Source organism: Atractosteus spatula, chromosome 9 (genome assembly GCF_055471065.1).
Source record: "Atractosteus spatula isolate fAtrSpa1 chromosome 9, fAtrSpa1.hap1, whole genome shotgun sequence".
Taxonomy (NCBI): domain Eukaryota; kingdom Metazoa; phylum Chordata; class Actinopteri; order Semionotiformes; family Lepisosteidae; genus Atractosteus; species Atractosteus spatula.
Window position 1 is genome coordinate 13906396 of NC_142714.1, and position 15701 is coordinate 13922096.

General features: G+C 38.6%; 1 protein-coding gene across 1 annotated transcript in view; it reads right to left on the reverse strand.

Moving 5' to 3' along the window:
- Window positions 1-2005: 2005 nt before the first annotated feature.
- The window catches only part of txndc16 (thioredoxin domain containing 16), a 68054-nt gene continuing 54358 nt past the window's right edge, over window positions 2006-15701 (reverse strand). The window contains exon 21 of the mRNA XM_088925417.1: window positions 2006-4240. Coding sequence (XP_088781543.1) covers window positions 4029-4240 — 212 coding nt within the window. The 3' untranslated portion in view covers window positions 2006-4028. The remainder of the gene's footprint in view (window positions 4241-15701) is intronic.

Here is a 15701-nt window from a genome sequence, read left to right on the forward strand (position 1 = left end):
GAAGTAAATGATAGGTTCAAATAAACACCTAAATCTTTTTAATTAAAGCAATTTATAATAGCTTGGGTAACTTAAGTAGCATGCTTGTTTAGTTATGGAATACTGAACCTTTTGTTCACAGTGTTGTGAAGGTGACTATTTGATCATGTTTTTTAATTGCGCATAACCATTCATGTCTCAATCTGTTGCTTCTTTCCCTGCCTTCGTAAGTAATAAAATGCAAAATACAGCTGCTCCTACATCCATCCCTTTTCTAACTGCTTTCTCCAACACAGGGTTCCAGCAAGCAATGGGCGCAAGGCAGGATACATTCTGGACAGGCAGCCAGCCCATCGCAGGGGGCACACAGACACGAACATGCACACACTCACACCAACCCCGCCAGAAGCCACTTAACCTACCAGTATGTCTTTGGAATGTGGGAGGAAACCCACACAAACACAGTGAGTACAACACTGAAATTGTACAAGTCCAAAATACATTTACAATGTGGTCTCACACTGCCCTTTGCATTGTATGAATTAATTAATATTTTTTGCTATGTCCTCTACAGCTATATAGTGATATCTCTATATCTTGCACTGTATTTTTGCTTCAATATAAATGTGATCATTTTAGGTTTGTCAGTTATTTAGGCCACTGCTTCATATTACACTGCATATGATTTATAACTGCCCATAATTTCATGAGTCACTAACAGTTCATATTTTTATTGTTCAATTTAAACTTGGGGAGAACATACAAACTCCATGCAGATATCACCCCTAGAATTGAACCCAAGGCCTCTGCATTGCAAGGCAGCAATGCTAACCACTGCGCCACTATGCTGCCCTGCTGCTCATATTTAAGGGCTTTTATAGTTTGGCTTCTGACTACATCAGCAGACTTTCTGCCCACATATTGTTCGTACTTTTTGAGCTTCGGCCATCTTCCAGATTCTAAAACTGGGCCTTAGGGAAATTCTGTTTCTCCAGTGCTGTGAAATGATCTCTCACCCCATATGTGTTCTTGGAAGTTAGTCAACACTTTTAAATCCTGTCTTAAAACGTTTTATACAATAGCTTTTAATTCTGTGCAATCCACTGCTTCAAATTGCATTTTCATATTTTTCCAAAGTGTTTCCTTTTCCTTTCATTTTATTACTGAAGTTGAAATTATGTGGCACTTTTTTTAAATATTAGGAAATTAATAAATCCAGGGATCATAGAAAACCATTAATGATATTGTTCTCTCCATCCTCCCTGTACTCTGTGTTTTTAAACTTGCTAACAGTACTGTACGGTAGATGCACTTAAAGATGGCACCTACAAAGCACTTACTGTACATGTAGGCCTCTATAGACAGTCTGTCAGGAAACAGAAACTATTCAAGATCTGTCTATCCTGCCTTGTTTCTGTCATGATGTCTCACATAATAAAATAAAACTACTGTGGTGGAAACAGCCTAATCACTAAACTATTATTAAAAGTAGCTGGTGTAAAGCAATGATTCATATATAAACCTTGACTTTAATTCTCCTAGGTGATTTAAAAATGTCTTAGCACCACTCCTGTGTCGAGAGTCCAAGAATTAATATATTTAAAAATGAACAGACTACTTCTGGGTATTGTCTATCAAACTGTAGTCACATTAATCAGATTTCCAGTCACTTGTGCATTTCCTGCTTTTCAAAGTAGCACAGGTCAGTTTCTGTAAATAGAATCAGGCCAAATTAGGCAAAAGGACAAATCTCTAAATGTTGTATGGGTTAGTGAATGATTTTCAGATCTGTTACTGTAAACACAATTGTATTAATACACAGCCTGCAAATACCCTGTCTGCTCATATGACATAAATCACTTGATGTAATTAATTCCATAGAATCCCCTGGAAAACCACATATATGACAGTTAACATTCCTGTTAATACAATAAAAAAAAAAGTCATGCCCGGATTATAAAAAAGGGTATTTATTAATTAATCAGGTATAAAAATGGAAATTTAATTCCCAGGTAAGGAAAGCAAATTCAATGAGGAGTTATATTTTTATTTCAAAATGCCAGAATAAGCCATAGTTGGCCAAGATAGAATAAGCAGAGTTTAATTTAATGCTGAAAAGTAAAAAAGAACAGCACAAAATACTGTAACAAGAAAATATTCATGACAGTTTGGCTGCTTTTACTTAATGCAGCAGAAAAAAACAAAATAATAAGCAGAGGGGTCTATGCGTTTCTTTTTTGTGATATATACATTAGAGCATGAAATGTCAAGAACATGTCATTTACCACAAGCCTTCTGTCACATTCAGTTATTGCTTTAAACAAGTATGATTTTAAAGACTGGATGTGCTTATGAGTATGTACTGCTCAGGGAATTTTACCTGGTTGTGTTTACATACAGTAATTGTGGTATTAACAGTAAATATATCCAGCTGTGTGCTTTTCAAGACAAATATTTTAGCCTTCGACTGTGAAGGCCAGGGCCAAGTTAACATGCGGAGGAAGTCTATTACCGTTAATATCTAATAGTTACATTTCAAAATGTAAGTGATACCAGAGACATTGTTCCGCTAATGACAGCTAAATTAAAGGTTTTAGTTTTGTCTCTGAAAGCTCAATGTCTGCTTGTGCCTTCGAGATCAGAATGAAACAGGCTGTCCATTCTAACCTGAAGATGCATGCTTGCTGACATTACTACCTGAACACCAGAGAAACTGGCCAGGTACCGGCTGCAGATGGAACTGATCCTTGAAAGAAGGCAAAGTCAGCTCTCAGGGCAGATCCAGCAAGCATGGCTGCGCCGCCTTGTAGGATTACAGACTGGAAGTTTAAAAACTTGCCACTGATCCGGTGCTCGGCAAAAACAACAGGGTGCAGATAGTCTGAATCCTGCCTGAAAGATTCCCCGTCTCTCCCGAACCTGCTTTGCCTGAGTGTCTTTCTGAGACACAGGTTAGTAATACTAAGAGCAGTACCCAGGTCGAAAGAAAGCTCAATGACAGAGCTCCGGATCAGTGGCAGAGCACTGATTATATATCCTCCATATATATACTGCATATACTGTACAGTATATAATGGAGGAATGTGGTTGGGATAGACGGCCCAAGCAAGTCTGAACAGCCACAAGAGATGTTTAATCTCTGGTTTACCTCGGCATAACAAATAAGAGTTTACACTTTTGCAATTGACAATAGCCCAATTGAAATACATGGGCAAAAATGACAACATCTTATAAGAACATGCAAAATACTTTCATCAACCGGTACTTTTAAATATTATTATGTATATAAAATTGTCATAAATAACGCAAGCAGAACCCACTCTTCCCAGATATTGGCATACTTCACCATATCCATTTTAGCTGTGCAAAAATATACTCACATGAGCAAATACAGCAGCATATGTTTCTTGGTAGAACTTAAAACTGTTACTGTACTGGCACTTGGAAAATGATGATGGAAATAGCTTTTTAAAAAAACATTTTGTTTTTCTGCCACAATCATTTATCTTTCTTCTTCTGTAAAAAAACAGCAGTTGTAATCGGACCAACAATAGTTTTTTTGAAACACAAATGTAAGATACACAGAATTTACAGTGGCAGTGAGAAATACAAAATTGGTTTTGTGCTCAGGTGTTGCGTATACACTCATTCAAAGAAAGCAACATTCCAGTTTCAAACTCTTTCACAAGTTTTGGATTTAAAAATGGAAATGTTTGGTTTGTTAGGGTACTGAGAGATGTCAGCATTTATGTTACAGGTCCATAATTCTTGACAAAGCCTGAAGAATAAACGCTTTAAACTTTTTAACGCAATGCAGATTTCCAAGGGCATTTTTATGTTCTATGACTTTGAAAATATTTTTTTCACACAGCATAGTTGGAAAAGAACCAAACACATCATTCTCTGACAAACAATGTGCCTGAGCTTGTTGGACAAACGTCACGAAAAAACCCCAGGCCAGCAGACTAGCACCAAGAGGGCTGTCAACCACAAAATCTAACCAGTCTGTGTAATGGCCCAGTTTCCTGTCCCAACAGCAGTAGTGCTGTTCAGAGCTCAGTATGTGGATGTGGAGCTGTGCTACCTGACTGGGGTGGTGAAGGTCCCACTTTGCCCTCCAAATCTTTCTCCTCCACCTCTTGAAACATGTCCTTTGATTTGGGGGTCCTCTGAGCTGCAAAACCTGGCACCTCCTTGTCCATGATCGCCAGAAAGTCATAGAAGGGCACAGGGGGGGCCCACTTCTCATCTGCTATGACCCCTGTAGAACAGAAGACATTTCAAATACTTTTTCCTTACCCATGGTTAGCACCACAAAGGTTTTGCATATCAACACTATAATAATAACAACAATTCCTTTAATTTATATAGCACTTTTCTGGACACTCCACTCAAAGCACTTTACAGGTAATGGGGACTCCCCTCCACCACAACCAATATGTAGCCTCACCTGGATGATGCGACGACAGCCACAGTGCGCACATAGATAGCTCACCACACATCAGCTATCAGTCGGGAGGAGAACAGAGTGATGAAGTCAATTCATAGATGGGTATTATTAGGATTGGTAAAGACCAATGGGAAATTTGGCCAGGACATCGGGGTAACACTTTTACTCTTTTTGAGAGACACCCTGGGGTTTTTAAAGACCACAGAGAATCAGGACCTTGGTTTTATGTGTTATCCAAAGGAGGGCGCCTTTTTACAGTATAGTGTCCCCGTCACTATACTGGGGCATTAAGACCCACACAGACTGCAGGGTGAGCGCCCCCTGCTGGCCCCTCTAATACCTCTTCCAGCAGTAACCTTAGTTTTTCCCAGGAGGTCTCTCATTCAGGTACTGACCAGACTCACACCTGCTTAGACTTAGTGGGTTGCCTTAGCAACTTAGCCATGAGCACTGGGGTATGCTGGAGGCTGTCCAGCATGCAGCGTGCTGGGGATTGTCTGAGAGACAATTTATACACAAAATCTTCAACATCTGGGTTAAAGCAGAGCCTAACAGCAACATTGTAACATTTCACAATTGAAAGAAAACAGAAAATGGCTGAAATTCTAAGGTGTTTAAGGCCAATGAGTGCTTTGAGAAGCCACCTTTAAAAGCACTATATAAAATAAAGTTTATTATTATTATTATTATTATTATTAATGAAACGGTAGATAGAAGAACATATCCAAATAAGGTTCAGTACACAAATATACTTCTGCTTTTTACATCTGACCTCTGTGGACTACACTTTTGGGTAGTATTAGCCACACTCCTAAATGTCAAATGAGAATCGTCAAACCACGAATTTCTCAAGCAGTTCTTGCTTGTGCAGCCTTGAAATCTGCACATCTGCACATACCACAGTCACATACAGAATCTAAGTACCTGTGGGTCGTCCATATCATCAGATATTCAAAACATGTACAAAGTATCACAAAAAAGAAAAACACATTCATTCCTGAACTAACATTCATAGAGACAACCAGACTTCTCCAAGGTGAATGAGAATCCTTAAGTAAGATAAAAGAAGCAACTTTGATAATATATGGCGTGCTGAAAGACTTCCATTTACTGAAGTTAAAAAGGAAACAGTCTTCCAAAAAATCCCCAAATCAATAGCAGGCAGCACATCTCTGACATTTCAGCTCAAGGAAACTGAAACAAGCCCAGTGAATCCAGAGCATGCTGTAAATGCGATAAGAAAATTACAAATGAGAAGAGCCAGGGTATCACATCCAGACAGACTGTTCCAGACATCTACTGCCCTTTGTGTGAAAGGACCTGTTCTGCATTTTAAATGCACTTCCTCATACATTTCTCTGGTTTATGTTTCATTTTTCATTTGATCAAGCCTATAGGGTAGTCTTTGAGGATTCTTAATACTTTATTAAGTCCCTTGTCTTAAAGATTACAAAGGTTCAGAAGTAGCTACTTCAAACAAATGTCCTTTTCTTTGTATTTCTGATAACATCTTGTTACACTCTGCTCTTGTCTATATTAACTGCCATCTGCCATGTGTTTGCCTAATTCCATAACTCATAATTACACACTGTTTTTCTAGGGTTTAATTACAAGATTTAAATTGAGACAAAAAATTCATGGACCACAGAGAACAGATGACAGGTGATTTAAAACTTTTTCTCCATTAGATCCCATACACAACAATCATCGTTATGACCTTATCCAGAGTGGAGAGAAAACCTGCAGATTTCAGAAATGTACAGTGATGTTTTTTAGTAGTATACGAGAAAATATTTGAAGCTGGAATGAAACGAACAAAATCTGCAGTCACCATATTGTCAATTTCTCCTTTTGCAAAAAACAGAGATTGAGGTATGCTATTAAATAACGATGGGGTTAAGCTGAGAAGTTATTAACAACAAAGTTCTATATAAAATATACATATATAGTCATACACTTTGTAATAAACATAGTATTTTGTCAACAGTGTTAAAAGTGGCTATACTTTTTCAGAGGCTGAGAATTTCCTGTGCTTCAGAATCCAAGTAGTGGAAGCTGCTATCAAAGCACTAATAATAGTTAACAGGGTAAAGGCATTGGCACATACAAGGAGGCAATAGGTTGCTTCCGTGTTCTGTACTGGTTCCAGAGGTAATCATGGGAACTTGCTTACAAAAGTTCCTCACATCTGGACCCACAGTTTGCCAAAAACAAAACTGGAGTCACAGACAGATTTAGTACTGGTAATTTAAAAAATCAGCCAATGCAGCTCCATTTCAAAATAACAAAGATGGGAGACCTAGAACAAATGTGATTCTGTAGAAAATAGTGTCTTAACTGGATAAAAGTACTTGTTTTGTCCTGAAAAGAAAAGTTTTTTGAGTGAATAATGAATCATGTTCTCACAAGCAACACAACAGTATTACTCAGAGACGGCTTTACTTTCATTCATTCCAAAGAGGGAGAAAAAAATGTATTTAACCTTCTTTTTAAGAGGAATTGAGAATCACGACCAGAGTAAAAAGCAGCTAAGCCAATATGAAAAAGACAATTGAAAAAGGGCTGAGATTGAATGTGTACTATCAGCAGAACAAAATGGATACTGAAGTAGATTAAGAAGATGAAACAGGCTAATGACTAGAGAATATGCTGGAAGAAATAAAAAAGTGACTCCATCATCCATTTCCAGATAAACGTTGCGTCAGAAAAACAAAACTGGAAAACCCCTGGGGCCCCAAAGAATGGCAGGGAGAACTGGCATTGAGTTCTTTTCTTGTTTAGAACACAATGAGGGCTGCCATTTGTATAGGAAGCACATGGCAGACACATCCTCCCTTTAAAGGGAAGGTTCAAATCAGCTAGGGCTGGGAAACATTTTTGCATAAATACTCAGAAAAAATATGTGGGTCTTTGAGAAACTGATACAATCAAGTACTTTAAGACAAAACCAAGGAAGAGACTTGGCATTAAACTTATTAAATGTGTATACTGTAATGTTTCATAGCCGTTCAGGGACGCCAAATATGTAATCATAGTGGTTCTCTGAAGGCACCAGTTCTGTAGGGTTTGGGCATTTACTGAGACAATTATTAATTGTAGCAGTAAATCACAAAGTTGATTCTTTTGATGGCTTTAGAATCCAACCATGCGACATAACTCAAACAACGCACACACACAGGTACTAATACACGAGGATACATTTATTAATACATAGAATATGCATATAAACCTAACAGATCTTATCGAGAGGGTTATCAGAATACAAAAGATATATATTCAATAAGTTACGAAGAGTTACATATATCAAGAGGACATACGTTCAGTATATCATTCATTTAGACCGTTTCATAAATGAACTTGGTTATAACTTCTACATTAGATACTCAAAACAAGTACATAACTCTTAGGAATTAAATTGATATCAACTGGTTGGGATAGCAATTTAATTCTCGAGCTGTAATGCATTGAAGTTGAATACTCATCCAATCTCTGGGGATTCAGATCTCCTGCGGGCACAAAGAAACAGTTGCAGGCTGTTGCTGTCCAATCCGCGCTCTCTGGCTGTGTGCCAGGCTGTGCTGTGCGGCTTGCGACGGTGCGCTGCAGATGCTCACTGACCGGCTAGTTAGTGTTGGCTTTAACTAGCAAAGTTTGCGCACAGGAGAAAAGATGACTGTGGGTCCCAGCAAGTCAGGAAGAGGACCGGTTCGTTCCTGATGAAGAGCTAGTTCTGAATAGTGATTCAGCTGTCCACAGTTCTGACCTGTTCACGAGGCCTGCTGCTGGTTACTCTCTGGCAACCTCCACTCTAGACTCTTAGAACAAAGGAAAGTTCTGGCACTCGGACACACTGGCCGTTCCGTGGTTGTCCGGGCTGAGTCTCAGGATGGTCAGGAGGCGCGCTGCGAGAATGTCCTGCCCTTGGGAGCCTTCTGCTCCTGGGCCGTCCTGCCCTGGAATTCTCCTTTGAATTCCCTTTAGAACAGTCCACAGAATCCTCCACTGAATCTTACTGAATCTCTTACTGAATCTTACAGGCTCTCTGTGTTGCCTGTTTTTACCTGGAGGAACTTCAGCTCATTCATTGGCTGAAAGTTCCATGGGCATCAGAGTCCCACGTGGGTTACTCGGCCCTACCAGTCCCTGATTGGTTGATCAAGGTGAGATATGAGTCACTTACTCTTGACACTTAGGAATGCAGTCCAGATGTCCATTCGGCACTCCCTAGACAGATAGGCGCCAATGGATGACCATTGATCATGATAGCCAGGCTTAGCTAAGTGCATCCCCCTTTGGGAGCTGTCCCTTATCAAAAGAAAACATCTTTAAATCAGCCTGCATGAATAGCTTCTCTGTGGCTGCACCACAGAGATGAACAGAGAAATGGGGCCTTATTTGGGAAAGCTCAGAAACACTTAATTCTTTCTTATTAATAAGCATTGCCGCTACAATACTGTGATGTAAAACAAAATACAAAATGTGAAACTGCATTAAAACTAGAAGCAGGCAAATGGACTGAACAGAAGATCAGTCCGTTCATACTGGTGCAGACCTCAAATTCAGTGAAGAACGAGAAAATTAAGGTTGAAGGAAGAATGTAAAGTTGTAAAGAATCTAACATAACGCCAGGAAACACAGCCATGGGAAAATTGATTTTAAAACACAAAAAGATCTTTTTAATTATTTCCTGTCATGTTTTAATGACAAAAACATTTAAAAAGAACTCTACAGGCAGACCCCCTTTTCCACTGTAGGTAGATTAGATGGGCAGTTTGCCTACAGCAAAACAGCTGGGGTTCATTAAAGGAAAACAAAACCTTGAATTTAATTACATCAAGGAAATGAGAAACAGCATTTGACACTATTTGGTACAAAACCAACCAGGTAAGAAGAGCTCTTTTATGAACCAGGCATTAATAATGGTAAAAAAAATAATTAAGTATATCATGATTGCATATATGTTTTTCTTCACAAATTTCTAAATGCACTTGGTTGAACACTGTGCAGCTGATAAACCAAAAACAATTTCACCAGGTTCCAACCACCAAATCATTAGTTTAATTAAGAGTTCGTTAAGCCTGCCACTCCTGAGAACAGGAGCAGTGGACTTTTTTCAGGGAACCCCAGGAGCTGGGCGAACATCACAGTAAGTGGGGAAAGAGGTACGCGCGCTGACTGGAGAGGCTGCTGGGATGCTGTCGAGCAGCGCTCTTCCAGTCTGTGGTCATGCAGGAGGGGGTCAAAGCCGGAAAAGTCAAGCAAAACACTGTCCAAAGCACCAAGGGGAATTCAAGAGATTATACGGGGTACGCCAGGCGTAAGTTAGGGCCAGAGCCCTAACAGATCTCCACAGCACAGCGCAGACATTGAGACAGAAACAGGCAGGGTCCAAACCAAGGAAACATCGAGGAAGTCTCCGAGACTGGCAGGATCTGGGATGAGGTCTAGACAGGACAGTGTCCAATCAAAGCCCAGGTCATGGAATATGGGAACTAGAGAGCAAAGAGGACAGACTCTCAAGGAGACTCGCTACATGCGACTCTGTGCCAGAGCTCTGAGCGCAGTATGACCTGACCTTAAGTGGCCTGCCCACCTGACAGTGAAGTGAAGGAAACAGATGCACAGGTGACCTGGCTTTCTGGCGTCGGTGGCTATCGACACTGAAAGGAGAGTGGAGGTGTGGCCAGTTACGATGGTAACCTGTGTCCACTCCACAGTGATGGACGTAAGAGATTTCAATTAAGAAACTTAAAGAAACAATTAGAAAAAAATGCTAGAATGTTCTACAACACTGTCTTTTTTTAAGGCTTCCAGCCAGAAAGCATATAGAGACTGTTAAGAGTTTTTTCCATCTGTTACGACATAGCAAGCAGGTGGAGAAAGCCGCATCTTGCTGACAGGCAACAGAATCCAAAAGTTTTATTTGACTGAAGGCTCAGAAAAAGACAGTGAGACGGAGACAGCTGGAGACAGCCAAAGCAGATCGAATTGTGAAGGCAGGCGGAGATTGGATGGACTGATCTGAGACTGTAGGCGAGGGCAGCTATCAGGGCTGATCAGGACAGAGAGGCTGGACCGCTGCGCAGGGTTGTAAGGTGGTGAGGTTCATTGCTACTGGTCCAGTGCTTGGCTGGACTGACAGGGTGCTGACAGACAGAGTAGGTTAATGACAGAGAAATACTCTGGCTGCCTTCAGAGAACTGGGCTTATTGTGCTGTGAGCACTACCAAGGTTAAAAGGTAACTCAATGACAGAGCACCAGATCAATGGTAGAGTACGGTTTAATTTTTCTGGGCTGATGGAATAAGCGCCCATTATTTGGAGGCTGCACAGCCCTGGAAGGCGTTTGACCCCTCTTGCGAATATGTCCAGTTTCCGTGGAGACTGAGGGCTGTGAGCTCTGACTGGCCCAGGTGTAACACTTTCAGAATGTATGCAGTCAATCATTAAACTCATTAAAGTCATTAAACTCCAGTGGAGGCAGCTCTCATCCTAGGGACACCACAATTCACTTGTGAAAACAGGTGCACTTGTTTATCAAATAAAGCAAAATACGTATCAAAACAGTGAAACCTTAACATGTTTTTGCCTGAAAGCATGTCTTCACCCTCACAATATAATTCAAACAAGTAAAAATGACTTCCCTGCACAAACCAAGATGCTTGTTTGACCTACAACTTCTACTTCCTTACCACCTTTGATTGAAATTATGCAGATGATAAGATCCAAACTCTGCAGACATCATCCTTTGGAACAAACGGATTCAGATTTTTAAAATTAATTTTTTGAATCAACCAAGATGGCTACCTCAATGTTTTTCTTAAATTCCAAAGGGTATCCTCTGAAAAACATGTTATCATAGTCTTGGAAGACATCAAATGTTGACAAAGTACATTAAACTTTGTCTTACATAAACCAATAGCTCACCTACTTTTTCTTCTGTGATTGAAATTTCAAAAACTCCATTCTTGTGTAAAATAAGATGGCTAAATTAGCAAACTTTCCAGAACACTTATTTTTACAATATTCACTGACAACGGTACAGAGTACGAATCTGTGTAACTGTAACTGTTTTAGTTATCATTACTGAACTTAAAATGTGTCTCTTAACTAACCAATTCTATGCTCAACTGAAATTGACACAAAATGCTATTATGAGTAATATGCATTTATTTATAATCTGATATCATTATTTATAATCTCTGATTGTTCTTTATATTCTAACTATATATTCGAACTATACACCCAGGTTTAAAACTGTAAAACATAAGTGCTTGTGTTCCCTCTTGTGGCACAAGGGTGATACTACATACAGAAATTTTGTACTGTACTTGGATGCCAACACAGATGTTTGGCTGACATATAATGATAAACATGCAGTATTATGGACAAATTGAACATTAAAATTTAGTTTTGCACTACAGCAAAAACATGCAGATGATTAACACTACATGCACCTTACTTGTTTATAAGACATAATCGGTGTTTGCACAATAAATACTGTAATATATTCAAATAAATTCTATTTGAAATAAATTCAAATAGAACAGGACTAGTTGAGGAAATGAATCATGACAATGTCCCCTCAAATAAATTAAAATAAACAATTGTAAGACAACTTTAATTCGACTATATCTTGAAGTTCCCTCTCAATACATCAAAGTTAACATGAAAGTTTGAAAGAGGAACTCTTGTTTGGTTTGGCTCTGCACTACACATCACAATCACAATCTGAGCTTGATTTAAGATAAAGATAAAGATAAAAAAAGTCCATTTATAGCTGCAGAAACTGTTTAAGAGGTTTCTCCATTACAGTGAGTGTGACTGGCGAACCCATGCACCATAAAATTGGTGCAACTGACGTGTGCTTTAACTCTTGTAAAAAAAACACAGCAAGGCTCATCTTCAGAGCAAAACCCACATACCCCAGAGAAAGGAAGCTATCTTTGACTGGCATCTGACGAGTCCTTTCCATCCCCTAATCTTGTCATGAGAATCTACAGCTGTGAGGCCTGACACTACTGTACAAATCTCACAGTTTCCGGGAACGAGCAGTGCAGTAGCTGCTTAGATGTTCGTTCGGTTTCCTTGTCGGCCAAGCAGAATACACATACACCTCCACAAAGTCAACAGTAGGGTGGTTGGCATTAGCCTGCTGACTCAACAGTCCTTTTAAGTTCTGCTCACTCAAGGTCTGAAGGATGAACATGGGGGTGTATCTTGCAGAAATGGTCTTTTAAGTACAAATGTCATTAACCGCTAAAATAACAGGGGTGAACTTTATTTCACATTATCACTTCTGATCCCACCCGCAGCCTCCGGAGTCACTGAGTCTGTGCAAAGTGACTCAGTTTCAGATCATCTGGTCTTTTCTGCTCAAAAAAAGCACAGGAGCTAACTTCTGCAGGTTCAAGTTCTGGGTGTGATCGTCTTCACCTCTCCTTGCTTTACACATCTCAAGCCTGAAAAAAGACTGTCATAAACGTACTGAAAAGGTTTCCCAGGAAAATTCTAAACTACGAACTAAAATGTCATAATCCACTTTTTTCTAAATACTGGCTCTGAAACATGGAAGAATTAATACTGATGTTGATGTTTTTCCTGGAAAGCTGATATGAAAAAATACAATTTTACAAGACTGAAAAAGAGAGACACAAACCGCCTGAAGAAAAAGAATGGCTTATTCAGCTAAATCAATTCCATTGCATTAAAGTCCACATTAACAACTAAAACCTGGTTTTATCTATCCCTCAAAAACAATTAGGAAAATAGTGGCACTTAAGAACAGGAGACGACTTCCTATTGTGGGATAATTATTCTGAAACCAAGCTAGGGAAAATGAAGAGATCTGATGACTTCTAAGTAATTAGATGTGCCACATCACATTTGCTTTTTAAAAATGATATATGCTTTCCTTGTTTAGTAAAAACCTGGCTTTCAAATTCTGTAAATGAGATATTTAATATAATAAATTTAAGGTGGAGAATATACATCACATCTTAGAAGTTTCAGACGTTTTGCTGTCGCTGAACTGACTATAACAGCTACCATATATTTGGGAAAAGGAACACATTAGGAGTCTGCAGAGAACTGGTGTCCATATGTTCACACTATCCAGCTCAACGTGATCAACTGTGTGGGTTCTTTAATGGGCTCTTTTGTCCTCATGATTGCCTTTTGTAGAAAAGTCAATAGAAAAAAATAGATGGGGCTACAAAAACAGATTATTCTGAATTCTTTAAAGATTTTACAAAATGTTACTAATGTCAAAATAAAAGATAATAAAAAAATGTCATCACCTTTGAAAAGATTACTGTGAATGCCGTTCCGTAGTTACAGGAGCTAAATAAATTAGCTACACTGCTTTAGAATATTGATTGAAGAGGTCCTACTCCCTGTTAGACTGAATAATGCATGGAAATGGTTATTAATGGTGTTGAGTGACCTGTAATGTTTATTCCATGTAAGGGTCAAGGGTTAAAGCATGCTCTCATTGCATTTGAGAAATCTGTATCAATATTTATCACTTAGAGTAATTAAAACAGTACAGTAATTTAGTAAAAAAAAAACAAATGCAACCTAATTAGAAAAAACCTAATGCATGTCTTACATTTTAGAAAGCTTTTTACAACAGAGCTGTTATACTTCCAAAATGCATTAAGTCTGAGGGGAATCTTTAACATCTCATTTTCAGAAATAAGCACAGCACACTAGGGACAGAGATGAAGCCACTTTTGTATAAAATTCCTGTAATTGTTAGTACAGTTTACAGTAAAGGATTAGAGCAAACTGCACAAAGTCCCTGTTTAGGAGTGTCTGATATGGAAATGATTAAAGTTGTCTCATTTCTTTTATAGACAGGATTATAAACAGGAAGGGTAGCCAGTGTCTATTCTAACAATACTCAGCAATTAAAATACAGATATTTTCTGATTCCTGTGCAAATGCTGGAGCTCTGTTTGGACTGGTAAATTTCAGTTACAGGAACATCACATATTTTATCTCAAACAGCATTGATCCAACCGTAAAACACATTTCTCAGCAATACAAAATACATCATTACATACCACTTGTTATGTCTGTGGTTTACAAGGAACAAATATATATATATAGTTTACATGTTTACTTTCTTTCTGGTCAGAAAAAAACACGTAAATCGCCTAAATGTAATTTTTCTCAAGGTCAACTATAATGTAATAAAAAAAACAAGCACATTTTCCTTAGTTGTGATGAACCTGTGGAATACTTTTGTAATGCTCATAACTTTTTGTTTATTATCATGCTCATAATAATTCTATTCCATTACATTTCAAGGCCTTATTCAGAATGCTTTCATTTGTTCATGTGCATGTCTAACTTTTATCAGGAATCCTGATGTTGGTGTTTACTACACCTTTGCTTATGATTAGTTAACTGTCATTTAATATAATGCTGATAATGATTAACTGTTAAAAAGAATTACAAAGATGAATATAGACTACCTTATTTTTATTCTGGCAGAGATTCTTTATGTACAGTACGATTAATGGAAACTCATTATGGTGTAAGAATTGGTGTGAATTTGTAACTCTGGAATGAACATCCCTTTCATTATTACTTTAAATGGGTAATTAATTCAGTAGATTACAGATTCCTAGTCCTGATCCTTGATGGCCACTGTATCAGGAGCCTTTAATTCCAACTCAGCTCTTAACTGCCCAGTTATACTAATAGCTTAATTTGAGCACTTTCATACCTCTTCTCCATTTTCAAAGTGCTGGTAATAAAGATATATACCTAAAAACATGCTAAACCCAAGCCTTAATTCAGTGTACAGACTTATACAAAAGTTAAAAAGAGGTAAGTATAGTGATGCACAGTGAAGGCTTAGTAAGACATCCAGAGGTCTAATAAGGTACAATTTGGAAACCTTGGGAAACTATGACAAAGCAAAGTACAGGCACTTGTACAAGCCTGGCAAATCCAAGGGGAAATTTAAAAAAGATTATAAGCTTACATGTACTGTGGGATACTTTGATGAAGGGAAAGCACACAGATGTTTATAATGACAGCAGCATTCTGAACATTGCTCTCCTCTGTGTTTTGGTGGAAATTGCAGAGTAGACATGGATTGCTGCTTGTTAGTAGGCTTGATTATTCTCCCTGGACTTGTTTGCTGGGATTCGAATATTGTTCCCTCGGAGGGAAGAGAGGAGAAAAGGAGCCCAGAAGGGAATGAGAAGGACTGGGGTTGGGGGTCTGTGGACAGTATGATGAGACAGAATGGGTCCAA